The sequence below is a fragment of the Anneissia japonica genome, unplaced genomic scaffold (genome assembly GCF_011630105.1).
Source record: "Anneissia japonica isolate Jap-2015-1 unplaced genomic scaffold, ASM1163010v1 scaffold288015_len651517_cov191, whole genome shotgun sequence".
Taxonomy (NCBI): Eukaryota; Metazoa; Echinodermata; class Crinoidea; order Comatulida; family Comatulidae; genus Anneissia; species Anneissia japonica.
This window is the reverse complement of record NW_022751954.1, coordinates 560,553-579,277: the sequence shown is the minus strand read 5'-3', so window position 1 is coordinate 579,277 and position 18,725 is coordinate 560,553. Positions and strand designations below refer to the sequence as shown.

General features: G+C 35.5%; 2 protein-coding genes across 4 annotated transcripts in view; both read right to left on the bottom strand.

The window, feature by feature from the left end:
- Nucleotides 1-18,725, bottom strand: part of LOC117122015 (MFS-type transporter SLC18B1-like) — a 34,800-nt gene that overhangs the window by 3,656 nt on the left and 12,419 nt on the right. For 2 of the 3 annotated variants that reach the window (XM_033267492.1, XM_033267493.1), the window contains 10 exons: nt 11,764-11,826; nt 10,918-11,193; nt 10,482-10,577; nt 10,195-10,268; nt 6,946-7,093; nt 5,867-5,935; nt 5,673-5,763; nt 5,066-5,202; nt 3,256-3,446; nt 2,689-2,859 (listed from right to left, as the gene is read on the bottom strand). In XM_033267492.1, coding sequence (XP_033123383.1) covers nt 2,689-2,859; nt 3,256-3,446; nt 5,066-5,202; nt 5,673-5,763; nt 5,867-5,935; nt 6,946-7,093; nt 10,195-10,268; nt 10,482-10,577; nt 10,918-11,169 — 1,229 coding nt within the window. In that variant the 5' untranslated portion in view covers nt 11,170-11,193; nt 11,764-11,826. Of the gene's footprint in view, nt 1-2,688; nt 2,860-3,255; nt 3,447-5,065; nt 5,203-5,672; nt 5,764-5,866; nt 5,936-6,945; nt 7,094-10,194; nt 10,269-10,481; nt 10,578-10,721; nt 10,853-10,917; nt 11,194-11,763; nt 11,827-18,725 lie in introns of all 3 variants that reach the window. The other variant, XM_033267494.1, reaches the window with a different exon arrangement.
- The window catches only part of LOC117122019, a 3,027-nt gene continuing 2,078 nt past the window's right edge, over nt 17,777-18,725 (bottom strand). Inside the window, exon 2 of the mRNA XM_033267498.1 lies at nt 17,777-17,833. Coding sequence (XP_033123389.1) covers nt 17,777-17,833 — 57 coding nt within the window. The remainder of the gene's footprint in view (nt 17,834-18,725) is intronic.

Sequence of the window (18,725 nt, the reverse complement as noted above, 5' to 3'; positions counted from 1 at the left end):
AAACTCCGCTTTTTAGTCGTCTTAGGCCCTTGTTTTTTGACAAACAATGACCTTTCAGAGGTCAAATTGTTGTCAAGAATATGAATAGGCTGCTTCGCAGCAAATAAACAGCCCCATCACTCCTTCTGTCTGGCTCTGTTGTGAGTGATTGTGAATGCACTTTTTATTGTAAATGCTTGATAAGTAATTGTACTTATGATGGAATTTATATTTTCCCAGATTCACAAAAGGTCGCCTATTTCTATCTAGAGGTGGTACACTAATTTTAACCATAGCCTATTGGCTAACCTATATTTAATTGCTATTAATAATTCAAATTTTCACGGAGACAGAATGAAAATTGTTGACACTTTACAGGGATCTCATATGACATTAAATAATTTATCAATACTATTAATATATAACTTTATTTTAATCATAAAATAATAAGATCTACTGTATGTTAAATGTGCCATGGTTATGGAAAGTAGTCATGCCTATATGAAAATTTGGCTAGGATATAGTTTGACAAACTTTCAGAATAAAAAAAATATATACATATTATAAATAAAATGACTATTGTTTTTATTTTTATTGTTGATAATGTTGTGATTAAAATTGATATATTGTTGTTTAGATCTATTTATTTGTTGTGCAGGAATGAATATTCTGTGAATAGTTCGGCCAGATGGTCCCCACTGACTTCCGTCAATTAACAGAGGATATTACAACAGCCCTTTTGCTTAATTCGATGTTGAGTTATGAAACTTGAGACACTTAGCACCTGATGGAGAAGCACAAACTCATGTAGACCAAACCCAGTGCATTTCGATATTAATTGTACCGAAATATACTTATGATAATAAACAGTTAAATACAGTATGATCCTTCCTGTAATCTTTTGCATTGACCCTTAATTGACTGGTAATTAATATAGTAAATTGTTAATTAGTGAAAACTATTTTTTTTCCTGAAGCAGTTAATATATATATTTACGTACGGTACGGGACCGGAGGGCGTACGTAAATCGGGGGTTGTTCATCTCACTCAGTTCACGTGGTTTTAGATTATAACAAGCCGGTATTAGACTCAATCAAAGTTGCTGTTTAATGAAAATACGTTGCATTATGGTTTGTTTATTGTTATAGTCTTTTTACTTATGGTTGCTCAGAAAAGGGCCGTTTGTTTTGAATATTTTTAGGGTTTTTGATGACGTCATTGTCGATATGAGGCGTACGTAAGAACAAGGTTCTACTTTTGGTAAAACACTGAAAGATAAACAAATAAAGTTTGAAATGTGAAATCACTGTGGTTTGGATCATTTTTTGAGTTTTGTACCATGACAGTTACAATGTATTTTTATCCAAATACATGCAACTAAATCGTTTTTTCATTACTTGCAATGTCGCCTAGCCTCTTTTTTTTTTACAAATTAAACACTAGAATGATTAATTTATTGAAAAATAAATCTGATAGCTATGGAGATCAGAACAATTAAAATAATTGCACATTTTCTCCATGGCCCAACAGAATGCTATAAATTTTGTTTGTAAATTTGGAGTTGCATATTACCCACTGTAACTTAGAAATAATACAAGAAAAAAAAAATTGATACTAAAGGGTGAAATGTGTTGTGATTAATTTAAGATTAAAAATATAAATGTTTTGCAAAACAAATGGATGTCATGAAATTAAATAAATTAGGCCTCCTTGTTGGCAAACACACTGTACAATGTAACAATAATTGATTACTCATCAAAATGTTAATTAACAAAAACAAAAAATTGATATATTATTCATTGTTTAAATCTCGGAAATACAAGCTTATGCAAAGGATTGTCCATAGATACGATGATATTCAACAATTCGTACGTAGCAAATTTAGGTTCATAAATCTTAGCCAGATTGAAAAACTAAATATTTATATTGTTATTAATGTTATATTAACTACAACAATTACATTACTATATGTAGGCCTATTTCCAATCGATGTCTGCAATCCCTAACCTGAATGTGCTGAACCTGGCGAAAAAAGCACGAGTTTGGCTGTATAATATATAGATAATAATACTCTATTTACCGGCGTGAAGTTGGTTACTTTCTATGTGGCACACTTCTGTTCTGAAGGTGCGTCTAAATATTACCTCCATATTGGACAAATTGTGATTAGGGGCCTAGCACTAGTCGCGGTGCACAAGCTGAGCTGACCTGAATCCTCCTTATCATTAGTTGGGCCGAGGTGAAGCATAATTAGCATGTTTAATTTATGCCACGGTAATTAGCCAATCAGAATTCAAATTTGTTAAATACATCACCCACCACAAAATCGTGGTGGCTGCAATCGAAATTCTCGCTGTTTGCCCAGTCCCTAATCCAAGAAAAGTGTAATATGGAACGCTATTTTGTCAAAATCGATTTTCCCAGCTTTTTGACTGATTAAGACAAAGATTAGGGATGGGAACCCAGTCTAGGTATGCCATTCTCCTCAAAAGTCTGGTAACAGCGGTGTAACAAAAATGTTTGAGGTGTATTTGATGTTTTAAAGTATTTTTCATGTGAGTTTTTACACGTTAGTGTTCCTCAAAATGGCCCCACTTGGCCAGTGTATGAGGCAAAACGCTGGTAAATACCTTGGTCTGACTAGGTCACACTTCTCTCTTTGATGACATCTCTAGGCCCTATTCGGTTAAACACAATGTTACAACTCACCCTAAGGCATAAGCGCAGTTGAACATACCGGAGACCACCGAATGTGTTGAGATGTTGTCGGGCATACCATTGAACGCTGAAGTTTCAAGGTAGTCATGGAATGTCGCAGGTATTATACAACCCACTGCAATATTTATCAATACTATACCGATGCTCACACTTGCTATTGTGCTGTAAGGTCAAAGAGAAACTATTTATAAAAAGTTAAGCATGGTGGATATCGGCGCTATATATAAATGTTCTATTCTATTTTAAGTTAAGCTCGGTTTCCATAGAATCGCACACCAACAGTCGCCGACAGTCATTGGGAATGTTGAACCTGGTTCAACTTAGCCGATTGTGTTGCAAACAAATCAGGGTGCACTGCTAGCTGCCTTGACGCAATCGGGAAAGCACCCTGATTCGTCAGCAATGCAATTGGCAAAGTTGAACCAGGTTCAACCTTCCCGACATCTCTTGGGGACTGTCGCCGATAGGGTGAGCGATTCTATGGAAACCGAGCTTTAAGCAACTCCAGATCTTAACCATACGGTCATCTACCATTTAAAAGAACCTGGAATATCTCACTGAGGAATGTGTAGTGGAGCCCATGATCCAAGCACAAGATTCCCAGCACATGTGAGAAAACAGCCAATGATATTAATTTTCCGTGGGATGTCAAATTTATTAGATAGCCAGCCACTAATTGGAGATGTAATGCTGTATGCTGCACCCATCAAAAGGAATACCCATCCGACTTCAATTGGTGTTAAATCAAACTACAGAGATAAAATATTAACAACAATTACAACTAGACTTACTATGACTGTCTGTAAAATAGAACATTGGGCTTTTCCTTATTGCCCTAGTGAAAAGTGATGTTGAAATTACAAAATTTAAAAAAAATCATAAAATAAAAAATACATGAAAAACAAAAATGAAATCATACAAAAAAAAACATGAAAACCAAATTGTCGAGTCGGTGACACTCAAACTATGGCTGTATGGTAATAGCCAGGGTGATGTTGAAGAGTCCTTATGCAGAGTCAGTGCATTTTTAGTTTGTCTACCTTGCGTAATGTTATAAGTGCTGGATCCCCAGTTCATTATTTGTTTCAGGGAGGTTCTTTAAGTAAAGTAAATCCCATAGGGCTGGAGCTTATCCCCAGTTTCTGTAGTGTGAAGCAGATAAGAGTGTCATGCTCTCCCGGGGTGGGACGCTGGTCCACTGCAGATCACTCCCAGCAATTTGCTGGTACTCATTGATACGGCTAGGTAGACTAAAGCAATGTAGATAAAGTGCCTTGCTCAAGGACACAAGCGGAATGCACAGTAATGGACTGAAACCCGGCCCTTGAATTTCGGAAACCAAACCGTTTCCATTGCGCCAAAAACTGCCTCTTCCGTAAAGTAACGCCCGTATTCTTAAAACAAACTTTAGTTGAACTTCGAACTAGAACTTCATTTAGTCTTAGTTGCAACTTCAACTTCAATTTGTATTCACAAACAACATAGTCGAACTTCTAACTATGACTAAATCAAGTCCTAGTTGTAGTTAAGTTGCAACAACTACCTAACCAATGAAAAGAGCTAATTTTAATAGCGGACAAAATTTTAGATATCCGGTAACGCAGATGAATATTAATCTACCGTCTGTGTTCAAAACATATTTCCTTATAATTCATAATAGACCATTATTCGTCTAACTAATATTCCATAACAATAACTATATTAGTCGTTAACATCTAACGATATAGAATATGAACTCTCACTGAAAATTTGCTTCCTTTGGACTATAGTTGAGATCGACGAAGGGCGGTGCCGTCTTTGTTGTTGTTATGGTGAAGCTACGTGATAGCAACGCAAGGGGATTTTGTGCAAATTAGGAACTGTTGCATGTGGCTAGCAAAACATGTTAATTTCGCCTTTTGGAAGCTAAATGTAATATCCCTTTTTCTTGAACACACTGGAGATACAACAGATCTATTTATACAATCGTTTTTATTCACTTCACTTTATCGTAAGTTACAAAAAGCATGTTTTTAGTGGGGTAAATATTTCAAGTTGGCGATTTAATAAGACCCTTGGCTGACTAAAAAGGTGGTATAATTTTAGTCGAGGTTTGCCCGACATAGTGCTAGTCGAATTTAATTTTAAGAATACAAAATGACGTAATTTTGAAGTTTTATCTCGAACTACGACTAAAGTTTGTTTTAAGAATACCGGGATAAATCTTTGCCGAGCCACTAGGGCCCATAGGGCTGCAGCTTATCCCCAGATTGAAGTGTGAAGTGGATCAGAGTGTCATGCTCCCCCTGGGAGGTGCTATGCTAGCTTTTAAACAAAAACCAAAAAAAAAAACAAAAAAAAAACAACCAAACATTAAAAGTAAACATACCTTTTCTAATTCAGTGGATAGGGTTGGATCCAGGAACGTTAGTGTGGCTGCTCCAACAAAAGTTGTGAAAGTTCCAACCCAACTTCCAGGTAAGCTCATCAGCCACAGGTATGACCCACATTTTCTAAGTATATTTTCTACATTTAAAAACATATTTTAAAAAACTGAGTCAGCTATCTTTATTTTAAACACACATTGTTTTAAATATTTAAAATTTTTTTATTACAACAAAAGTTACATCATAATCAAGGTATAAATTTTGTGAATATAGCACACATACAGTATGTTTATCAAGTGCAAGAATATATTTATGAATGGATAAATAGATACAAAAGTAAGTACGCACTGCACTTGAAAATATCTTTTTAAGATCATCTGCAAACATCTGGCATAAAGCCTTCCTTAGAACAGCATGACAATGTAGGCCTACACTTTTGGGGGGGGGGGAATTTTAGAGTTAATTTGTCTTCTGAATTTCATTTGTGTCCTTTATTTTGTTGATCTATTTTTGGTAAAATTGCTTTAGTCTAAACACTCTCCTGAAATATGGTGCATTACAGTAATTTTAAAATACCACAGAAGAGAAATATACTATCATTAAACTTACCATCATCTTTTGGTAAAATATAGAATAGTGCTAATGAATGTATAAGCATGAAACAACCTAGTGTTGCGAATGGTAAAATATAGCCACCAGCCTACAAAAAAAGAAAGTAAAAGAATACCATGATCACTCGGTGTACCTGAGTTTAAACTAATTATCAAAATCAGAGCCGGATATCCATGTGAGACTTTACTTACATCATAAAGGATGCCACCTATGAATGGACCTATCATCATTCCAACTCCAACAAAAATTTCAAGAGTTCCCTGTTAAAAAAACACCAAAAAGAATTTACGGTGGAATAAAATCAATTGGAATTGTGTCTGTGGTTAGGATACCTATCTTCAAATTCCAAGAGCCTTGGTTCAATCTGTTGAAAACCTGACAACACCACTCTCTGGGTACATACAGAACATCAACAGTGTTTGAGTAATTGACTGAAAATGCAGCCATATATTATATGAACTTAAGCAAAATGCTATCAATGTGGTTCTTATCTTATCACTCTACTGAGCAATTAAACCAGTAATGACCTGTTACGCAGACATGGTGCAGGGAGATGTTTTTTTACATCTCACTGCATGGTGCATATCATTGGAAATATGTTGCAACATAACACACATAAATTTATCACCTAATGTAAGAATAGTAGCATGACACAAACTGGGCATGTTGCTTAATGTTCAATTTGTTTATGTTAGAATGTCAGATAAAAATTAGAAGAGGCAGAGGTTAATAAAGTGAATGAATAATGATTGATTCTCTTCTCTATAATTCAATTTACAGTAATATGGAAAAATTGTACATAATACACAAATTTAAAATGCTCCTACAGTACCATAACTTATGCCGGCTAATGCCAAAATAAATTCAGTTTGTAGAAGCGGTTGGAGCATCGGTTGTGGCTTGAACTCCCAACCTTGAGGTCAGGGTTTCGAAACCCTCGCTGTGCAAGTCGCTTGTGTCATTGGGCAAGGCACTTTATCTACGTTGTCTCTCTCCACCCAGGAGTATTAGGGGGTACGTGGTAGTTTCAAACACACGCACTGATTACAACTGCGACATTATGGAATTCTCCATGGGGCCTGAGTGTGTGCTCCATATGTGCTTGATCCAGTGACCGGGATAATAATGCTAAGCACATAGAGGTCTCTACAATATGCGTATATAAGTCAACAATTACGATTATTATTATTATCAGGCCTATTTCTTGTGCACATTGAAATAATTTATCCTGCAATTCAAAATTTCTTCCAATGGGATACTTTTGACTTACCAGTACTTGAGCAACTGAGTTGGGAAATTTATTTATTAATAATGACATGCCTGCGGTCACTACTGCAGCAGAACCTAAAGCCTCTAGCGATCGTGTCACTGCACAAAATACAACAAACTGTGTACCAGGCTGGAGATGATCTAAAAATCTAATGGTACAAGATTAGAACTTACACAATATATTTCATGTAATGTTCAACATGTGGCAAAGACAAGCCAAACCAAGTCACTCGTCGCAAATCCCGTTTCCGAGAAATCTATTTTATTGCACTAAACTAACCTTTGTATATCTATACACCATGCTTGCTGTTATTTTCCCCATTTTCAATGTTAGAACAACAGTTTTTTACGATTTGGTGATGGTTTCTGCCTAAGAAATGCCCGAAATTGTAAACTCCGAAGACTGAATTCTCAAATACTTTAAACAGCTGTATGTTGAAACTCCTGTAACTTCATAACGAAAAGTCGGATTTAAATGATTCGTTTACCATTTTATAGGTCTCGTTTTACTGTTTAATAACACGTTGCCTGCCATACCTTTTTTTAAGGTTCCTTCCTGTGTGCCAAAACAAGTTTACATGTACAAACATACTTTTTTGAAATTTTATCTAGTCACACAGTGACTATGCCAAGTGCAAGTTATCTCCTCTGCTTTTTGCATAGGTTGGTATATGTTCAGAGGACGCTCCACTTGTGCCGCCTGAGTGCACTACCAGCAATGCAACTCAACAAACATACATAGGTTATTTGTAAATTATCATCTAGGTGTATCTTCCCTGAACTGCCAGCTGTTGAGTTTGTGGTTCTACAACGTATAACAAAGGAGTAATAAACGCTAAAAAATGATAGCCGGATTTTGACGAGTATACTTAACCCTTTATTAATAACTAAAAATCAATTTTTGTGACAATTAAGTGACAGGTTTGGCTTGTCTTTGCCACATATGCAGCTATATTAAAATTAGAATAATCCAATCATTAAAATGCGCTAGTTGGTGTTCTATTATGCGCTTGATCCAATGACCGGGAGGTAATGCTTGTGAAGCGCTATAAAGTCTAACATAATTATACAATTATAATTATTATATTATAATTATTTTATCAAGGAACAGTACTGTATATTAATACAACACTGTGCATTTTGCTTGTGTCCTTAGGCAGGGCAGTAGTGGTGGCTCCAGCGGGGGAAGGCCCGTCGGACAAGCCTGGACCCTGTCGTCCAATCAAAATAACCTTATTTTGATTGCCAATTTCTAATATTGTGGTCTAAAAGCACATTTTGGACTATACTAAGCCATAAAACTCTCCTGTGAACCCTACCAAGATTTTTTTATTCCGGGCCGTCACTTCGACCAAGGTTCTAGTTGGCCCCTTGCTTCGGACCCCTCAGTCACGGATATGTCAGACCCCTTGTCGGCAAATTTCTGCCGCCACTGCTGCAAGACACTTTACCTATGATGGTTGCTCCCCACCCAAGAGTACAATACCTATGATGGTTGCTCCCCACCCAAGAGTACAATTGGTGTGCACCTGGTAGCTTTAAACACTTGTGTTCCATATGTGCTTCATCGAATGACATGCAGTAACAGTTTTGAAGCGCTTTCCCCCAAAAGAGGACGAAGACCTTTTACTTACATAGATATGATTGGTAGGGACACGCAACAACAGAAAGAACCTTCAAAGCCTAATGCCAGCCAAGGAATCCTGGCGTTGTGTGGTGAATTGGATCTCAGTTGCCACAAAATGATGATGATGATGTAAGTCTAACATTATTAGTGGAGTTTACAGCTTAGTAAACATTGTGGCCAAGCTTGACTTCTAATCCCAAGGTCCTGGGTTCAATAGAGGGATTTAGCTATGATTGTTTACAGGTGGGCACGTGGGTATAGGCCTACATGAAAAAATTTCAGTGCGATAGCATAGGAAAAGATAATGTTATGGTTGCGAAAAACAACCACCCACTGTTAACGTTAAATATAAATGGCTAGGAAAGGCAATACGATTGTTCAAAATAGTGTTTATTTACTTATCCCAGCGTTTTCCTTGGATTGTATGTTTGAAATTTAAATGATCCTTCATAAAACTTAACTGGCCCTTAACATCGCAGCATAGTTCGTGGGTCGAAGACCATCATGCATACCTAACTATGCCGTAGATGTGCAGGGGCCTAACTAACATTTGTCGAAAAATCTCAATGTTTGCGGCCAGTATCCCTTACAGCATTAGCAAAACATTAAGGCAAAATTTTTAAGATTAATTTCCAATCAACTTGGTATAGTTTCTCAGAATTTTCTTCCAATGGGATTTATTAATAATGACATGCCTGCGGTCACTACTGCAGCAGAACCTAAAGCCTCTAGCGATCGTGTCACCGCACAAATTTTCCGTAAAATATTTATGTTAAAATTACTTCTGTGTTCATTATAATTTTGTCTAAAGATCGATTAGTTCGACTATAAAGCTAAGTCAGCGTAAAACTGAAAAATACTCAGATTTTGGATTGATTTTTCGAATAGTTAACCCTAAAATGACTTAGTTTATTATAATCCTCAATCATTTATTAATTAATATCTGAATTAATATCTGTTAAAATTAGAATTAGCGAATTTTGGCCAATTTATGGAAATTGAAGTTGAAATATACTATACTTTTAAAGGTCATGTAAATGTTCCATTAAATTTGAAACTTTTTTTGGTGGAAAATATTAATATGTTTGATATTTTATGAGAGATAAATGTATCAGCTTCAAAATTAAAACGATTGCGCAGTCATAGTGATTGACTGTATGTAGTGCGCATCAAGAAAAGAAGGTGCTCTCCATTTCTCCATGTTCAATTTTTTGGTAAACAATGCCTGCTGAAAATTTGATGGCGGGGAACACATGGGACTTCAAAGGCATCGCGCAAACGTTCTTCACGCGCTGCGGCAGCTTTGATCTTGGTTCAATTGCATAGCGCTGCGTGCGCGTAGCTTTTTTGAGTGATCTCCTTCTCAATAATACCTCCATGTTTATATCCAACACCCAAGTTAGGTCACGTGACACCCATCGCTAAATCCCTCTATTCCTGTCACAGCAGGACTCCACTCCCTAAGCCTCATAAAGAGACTTCACTGCTAAAAGTATTACATTATTTCATATATTTAAAGAGGGCCCCTAAATATCAGCCGACCTTCTAGGATATGCTGGAAGGGTCACCCCCCCCCCCCATATAAATATGGTATAAAAAAAAAAAAAAAAATTGTAAATTTACCCAAATATGATATTACTTCCAGCTGTCACAAAGTAACCTGAAATGTATAAAAATCGGGCTCCAATAACTGGTAGCTGTAGACAGAAAGGAAACAAAAATATTTGGAATTTATTGACTAAATGAGATAAAAAAAAAATAGTTGTTGCTGATTTAGGGTAACAGATACTCAAAAAGTCTTTAAATTGATTGTTAAAGGTTACAGTATATTTATAATGCTGAGAATTTACAGTAGTAACCACTAAATTATTCAATTATTGTCATTTAACATTGCAAATTAAAGAACTTACAAATTTTCCATAGGTGAGTGATGCAAAGAATTGTACTATAGAGTAGATACTAAATATTAATCCAACTTGCGTAGGTGTCGCCTTCAATTTAGCAGCCTATGGATAGAACATTTGCAATATTATTATATACCACTGCGAGTACTAGACGGAATATAACTATAACTTATATCCCATACCTACTGTATACATAATAATATCTTTAAAATAAAAATTAAGCTAATTTTATGGCCATCCACTCACCTTTATAAAACCCTTGCACATCCTTAAAATTTTACCATGGGGAAAATATATTTACAGTTGAACTTGCCTAAGTTGAATCCAAAATGGCATTGAAAAACTGTTCCACTTGGAAATGATATAAACCTGAACATCTAAGCAACAATAATAAGTATAACAATGAAAACATGGATGTAAATACAATAATACAGTATAGTACCTCAGTGGGGAAGAATGGTGCTAATATGGACCATGACATGAACTGAAACATATTAGATAGAGCAATGCAGACAAACAGTATTATCTGCTCTTTATTATAAGGACGTTTTGTTTTCTGAACAACATTTTCACATTTGTCGGTGTCTCCTGCATTCTTTATATCCCCGTTAATTAGGGTGTTTGCCTCTGAGGATCCATAACTGCTACCTGACAATAAACGTTCTCTTGTTTCGTCTTCTTCATCTTCAAACATTTTGAGAGTAGTACTTGACGTTAACTGAATAAAAATAATGCAATCAATTTATAACTGACACAATTCATGTTGTAAAAACATGCATATTACAGAGCTTTCAATTTGCACGATGACGCAACGCTAGAATGGATTCACTCTTGCGTGACCATCTTACGTTCTCTGCACAACGTAGATTTGGTCAAATTGTGCCCTAGATATGGGACGAGAACTTAACGTTCTTGCATGCACATATGACTTTATGTAGACTGGGTTCCAGTCCCTAATCTTTGTCTTTAAATCTATTTTGACACCAATGGCGTTCCATATTACCTATTTGCTTGGCGTTTCATAGTATACTTTTTCTTGGATTAGGATAAAAGTTTCTCGATATATACCGTCGCTGGTGGCGCTCTCCAAAATTAACTAATACTAGGAAAACCTATAATTAGAGACTTGTGGCAAGTCTAGACTTTATGCGACGTCTTTACGTTCTAAGTTTTCCCGTCGTCGTACAATTGAAAGCTCTCTATTGTTAATGAACTACTGTACTCTGCCTATTATAGGTTAGACAAAAAAACTCATAGCCATAGCATTAAACAACAACATATGAACTACCTGCAGTTTTCATTGTCTGGAGATGTTTACATGCACGCTCCTTGTCAAACCTGACAATTAGGCCTAAATAAAAAGAGAGCATATGGTAGGTTAATATTTCATTCCAGAATTAATCTATTAAAAACAGCAATAAACATATTTCTCATTAACATTTTGACATTCATCCTTCTCAATATATAAGGCAAGACTTTTTAAATTTCTGTTTAGCAAACCGTATATCAATAATGATTTTAAATAATAACAAAATTTAATTTGGGCCAATTTGCGCACCTGCCATGTTTTGTGTTGAAAATTAATACATAGCAAACAAGTGTTAACGTAGGTGTTCATTTAAGTGTGATTTTATGATCTGAATCTTATTCTCTTTCCTTTGTTATGTGTGATTATATAAACTGAAAATTATTATAATCCACATTGCATATTGTATAAATTTTACGTAGGATTAATGAATCAACAAGCCTCAAACATGGCAAGCATGAAGAAAAAAAAGCCATGTAATATGTTGACTGCCAAGAGGGCTTTTCCAGCAAGCACAATACTGAATAATAATAATTATTAATTTATACTTTAAGCCAAGTGCAATGTGCAACGTGTAAACAGAATTTGTTAAATAATAGTACAAGTAGAACCTTGATTTTACGTACGGAAAAAAAATCGCGGACCGGAGGGCTTCCTAAATCGGGGGATCCGTAAAATAGAGGTTGGGTTAAATTTGTGGTAACATTTGACCTAATACGTATGTATGAACGAACGATGTTACCTAGCTAGGCTAGACCAAGCCTCTAGGCCTACGAATAAAACCATGTGTTTAGTGTTTTTATTCATCACTTTACAATGTCATAATAAAGTGTTCAAATAAAACCGTGTGTCTAGTGTATTAATTTATCACTTTATATCTTTTATTTAAAAAGAACATGAAAATATTGTAAGATTACCTATACGACAAAAGTATACAGTTAACTTGGGAATTCCCCTTCATGCCTATTTTAAACAACAGAGCTGTGGTGTTGTCTGGGCCTGTTGAGACAAACTAAACCCATGTGCGCTGCACTGGGCGAGCCAACCAATTAGCGTTCGTGTACGTGAAACAGCAACCATGTGCACTGCACTGGGCAAGCCAACCAATTAGCGTTCGTGTACGAAACTATGCCTACTCAGTTTCGTGTAGAAAATTAGACCAGACAACTGTTTCCATGGTTTGCCACACGAAGCTATGGAGGAAAGCAATTATTTTGAGCACCATCGGTAGTTGTCCATCTCACTCAGTTCACGTGGTTTTAGATTATAACAACCCAGTATTAGACTCAATCAACGTTGCTGTTTAATGAAAATATGTTGCATTATGGTTTGTTTATTGTTATAGTTTATTGTTATAGTCTTTTTACTTATGGTTACTCTGAAAAGGGCAGTTTGTTTTGAATATTTTCGGGGTTTTTGATGACGTCATCGTCGATACGAGGCGTACGTAAAACCGAGGGTTCGTATAACTGGGGTACGTAAAAACGAGGTTCTACTGTATACACATTGATGAAAAGAGTTTGTTTCCTTTTTTTTGTGTTACAATTTCCTGTTGCATCGCGCATTGTCATAAGGCATCACAGTACGTCACTACGGGAGGTGATCGCTTCACAAAAAAATCTCAATCTTTTTTGGTTTTCCCACTTGTAAGGTCTGCTAAAGAGGAATGAATTCGAAGAAAGGTTACCGCTTAAATATTGCTTGAATCAGAATTTGAAAGTACTGTAAATTTATTTGCAAGCTTTTCACCAACTACATAATGTTTATCAAAAGCATAACAATGATCTCCTGCTTAGTATCTATGGTATCAGGGGATATAGCACTAGATTTTCCTCTACCGAGAACATCATTGATAATTTTCCAGGTCTGCTGTTTTTAAATATTTTTTGTAAAGTAAATTTTTTTTGTTAATTGATTTAAGAATTCCTTTTGTAATCCATGGTTTTCTAATACGTTTATTTCTTCCTATGCTTTCGATGGAATTGTTTTGTCAATTATATTTGCAATATTGGAAATTATATCCAGTATTGTCATCAGAACAGCTATAAATAAAATTCCAGTTGATGACTGAAAGTTAATTTTTAAGTGAGTTCAAAGTATTTTCATTAATAAGTTTAACATTTGATTGCACATGTTCTTTTGATGGTACAGTATAATGATCTGTTTTTATATGTCAGGTAATAATGCCAGATTGTAATTTAAGAATTCCTTTTGTAATCCATGGTTTTCTAATACGTTTATTTCTTCCTATGCTTTCGATGGAATTGTTTTGTCAATTATATTTGCAATATTGGAAATTATATCCAGTATTGTCATCAGAACAGCTATAAATAAAATTCCAGTTGATGACTGAAAGTTAATTTTTAAGTGAGTTCAAAGTATTTTCATTAATAATTTAAACATTTGATTGCACATGTTCTTTTGATGGTACAGTACTGTTTTTATATGTCAGGTAATAATGCCAGATTGTAATGGTTCAAGGTGGAGCTCACTATTGTTGGCAAAAATATTGTCAGTAGTGGCTGCAGTAGTTGAACTGACACAAGTAGGGCTGGAAATTAGAGGTGTGAATGACAATGAATTAAAAGTGTTGATAAACATTTTGTTATGTGTTGTTTCATTGGAGATAACGATATTAAAATCTCGTAAAATGTAGCAACATTTATTTTTGTTGTATGGTATGGTATGAAGAACTTTTTCAAGTTTATCATAATGTGTTTTTATCATACTTTAAGTAGCAATATCAGAATTTTCTTTGAGGAATGCTCATATTTGTGTACATATTGATTTTAATGATCATTAGTAACTGCAATTTTAGGGTTTAGGGTTGGTTTGTATAATGTACATGATTACAATATGAACAGATAGGTAAACAGATGAAGAGCTATCCTCAAAACATTATTTCGATACTGGCAATATCATACTTTATGCTTTAGTGTTTATTAATCTGTTTTATACATTACCTTTTCAGCTATAGGTAAATGTATTCAAACAAATTTTATACCTGCATCGAAAAATATCTTTTTTATTTAATTTAAAATGTTTAACGATTAAGAAAATTATTTCACTCGCTTTGTATCAATGCTTTTACTTTGTCTTTAATTTAAATTTAAGGTTTAAGGTATTTACAACAAATGTACGGTATTTATGATTCTGTGCACCTATTTTTCGAGAGATCTGCGCTAAGTTGGATTAGTTTTTGATGTATTCCTGCAAAATAATTTATTGAAGTGGCAAAGTTAGTGTTAGAATTTATTAAGATCTGTAAACAGGTCAAAAAACGTACGCTAAGCCTTACTAAGCTCACCCAAATAATTACCCAGTCCTGACTGACTGGATCCACTGTTTACAGTGCTCACGCAAACATCTATAAAGTATATGGTACCGTAATTGATCATGGGAATCAACAACCTTGCATGGAAATTTTCTACTTACAGTCGTTGTCTTGACGATGGATTTTAAACGGGCAATAAGAAAACAATCAAATAACACTTACATGCGATATGAATATATCAATACCACACATTTTATTTGAATTTCTTCATATTATTCAAGTTTTTTTTTTGAAAAAAAAAATGAAAACATTTTAGGTTGCTGTTGATCATGGGAACCACCTTGTCTACAATCAAATAACACTCACTAAAGACCTATGATAGAAGGTATCAATGGTACATTTTATTGGAGATTTCTCAATATCATAAATTATTCAAGTTTTTTTCACAGAAAATAAAAGAAAAAAACACATTTAGTCTGCTATTGAATGATCAATCCTAATAAAATGTAATACAAGTACAGACCTGTCAAAGGTCTCACACTGGCTTGCTTGAGATTTCTTCTGGATTTGCTTGAGATTTGGGCAATTTTCGGGAAATTATGCACAAGGTCAGAAACCTTAAGGAAAATACAGTCAAGCATTGATATATAACAACACCTTTACAGTGAATACATTGATACAAAATGTACCACATTGATATCCCATTTAGTTTTCTTCAGTTTCTGCTGAGGCGGCGTCGAACTAGCACCGATAACCATGTTTGTACGGTACATGTTGTACTGTATGCTTGTTTTGAGAAAATAGCACATTAAAAAAATGTAATTTGGAGAAATCCTGGAATGCGTGAGAATATGTAGGCCTCACATGAGGATGCAAGTTCAAAGTTAAATGTGTGACATTCCTGCGAGATGCGCAAGACTTGACAGGTCTGCGAGTACTATGGTCCTTCTGGACAATCAACATCATACGTGCATTGGTCTATGGGTATGCCATTAACATTATGTCACCCCCAGCAAATAAAACGCAATCTGTATTGAAAAATTAAATTGTGTACTATATGCAAAACATTTAGATTTAATTTTAATTCAAGCTTACAGTTTACCACTTCTCATCTGGGCCGGCTACAGGTAAATAATAAATTACATTCTGTACTTGAAAATAAATAATACTGTACATGAAAGCAATACATTGTGCAGGCGAACAACACTTTGAATTAAGAAGTTTAACAAAGGCTTAAAATAGGCTACACCACAGCATAGAACGACCCCAAGCTGGTGTGTAGGCCTAGTGCCCATATTGCGTTCCATACAAATTCCGCGCGGCCGAAGTAGTCTTATCTGTATCTGTCAGCTACTGCACGACCACCGTCAATTAGGCTATAATGTGCAGATAACGCTGTCGCTGCAACTGGTTGCAAATTATATTTTTAGATGCGCAGTCTTAGTAAGCCAGTCAATGTCGATGCTATCAAGTTGGGACTTGAAGGTGGCCAATGTAGGGGCACGCCTAATGCCATCGGGGAGCAAATTCCATTCAGGGATGGTCCATGGATAGAGCGAATGAAGGTACTGTAGTTGTTTTTATTGGGCTGGACTCTTCTGTAAATAAAGTGACCTGAAGATTGCCTGATTTGTCTAGATAGAAGATTTGTCTGGAGTAGATGATCTATATTGCTAGGGATGAGTTTGTTTGTTTCTTTATAGAAGGTACAGAGACGCGCTTTAGTTCGTCTGGTCTCCAAGGACTTCCATTTATGTTGTTTCAGCATTTCAGATACACTGGATGTTCTGGCATATTCATGCAATACAAAACGGGCTGCTCGTCGCTGAATTTTGTTGATGTTTTCGATGTTACTTTTTTGGTGGGGATCCCATATGGTCTGACAATACTCTAAATGGGGGCGCACTAAGGTTTTGTATGCAATCTCTTTAGTTGATTTGTTACAGCTGGAAAGGTTCCGTTTCAGAAGACCAAGAATTCTGTTGGCCTTCGTTGTGATTTGATTGATATGTCTAGTCCAAGTAAGGTTAGATGCCAGTTCAACTGCTAGGTAGGGGTAATGATCGACTTCTTCGAGAAGACTTTCACCCATCCTATAACGGCTAATAGGCTTGATTTTATGGGTAACTCTCATTGAATAGCACTTGGAGTGGTTGAAACCCATTTGCCACTTAGTTTCCCAGTCACAAAGATGATTGACATCGTTTAGGAGAATTGTGGTATCTTCATGATTTTTTATTTCATGGTAAATTATGCAGTCGTCAGCAAACAACTTGACACTTGAAGAAAGACCGTCAGTTAGATCGTTAATATAGACCAAAAAAAGCAATGGCCCCAACACCGTTCCCTGTGGTAAACCGGACTCTACTGGAGAGCTCTGTGAGGACTCGCCGTCCACTACAACCTGTTGATGCTGCTTGGTGAGGAACGTCTCAATCCAGGAGTGTATGTTAATACAAATTCCCACATGATGGAGTTTAGCCATTAATCGGCGATAGGGAACGGTGTCGAAGGCCTTGCTGAAGTCCATGATTACAAGATCGCCCTGTCCTCGATTATCAAAGATTACTGTATATGAAGGTCGTTTACCAAAGCAGAAAGTTGAGTTTCGCAGGATCTACCCTTGCGGAAACCATGCTGTTGTTCAGCCAATATATTGTATTGTTATAATAATAATATTTAATAATATTTATTTGGCAAAAAGTATATAGGAGAAAAACATCATGAATTGCCCGGATAGGGAATGGGCGAAAGCCCGAACAATATTTGCTCCCTATCCTTCATATAAAATGAAATACACAAAAACAATCAGAACTAATCAGAAACATAAAATTAAATAAAATGCTTAATTAAATTATTCTTAAAACAGGAAACATAAACAGGGTTTTGAAGTAGAGGAGGTAGTTCTTCCCAGAGCCTGGGAAAAGACACGAAAGCAGAATTAAGAAAAATATTGCTTTTGGCTTTCCAGTGAATAAGCCTACCCTCACAACGCTCACTCTTATGAACAAACTCTGTTAATGTTGGGGGACACACATTATGAAGAACTTTGAAACAAGTCGGTGATATTTAAAAATATCTTCTATGCTTAATATGTCAAGCGTTTTCAGCCTATCTTCATAATGTGTGTCCCAGTCACCATCTTTTTTAAACATAATTATTCTGGTGGCTCTACGTTGGATGCTTTCAATTCTATTATTAGTTTTGTCACCTGGTGCCCACATTGCACAACAGTAAGTAATAATTGGAAGAATCAATGCTTTATAAAGATTTAACATTACAGCCCATGACATATTTTTACTACACTTATTAATAAAACCTAGTAATTGTGATGATTTAGAACAAATATAATTTACTTGTGTATAGCATGAAATATTTAACATAAAAATAACGCTAAAAAGAAAAGATTGACGTTTCGACTCCTTCATGGTGTCATTTTCAAGATCAAATGATGAAGTAAAAAATATACAGCAACTATAATCAATAGAAAAAGATAATCTACAATGTCAAAGTCCCTGTGTTAGATAAAAAGCTTTGCTTTGACAGAGTCACATTGTTTATTCAGACTGGGTTTTAATTGTCTAATAAATAGCATTTCATGAATGAGACAGTCAAATTTGTTCCTACATTTCTTTAAAATGCTGAAACATGACTCAATACTGCTTGGGCT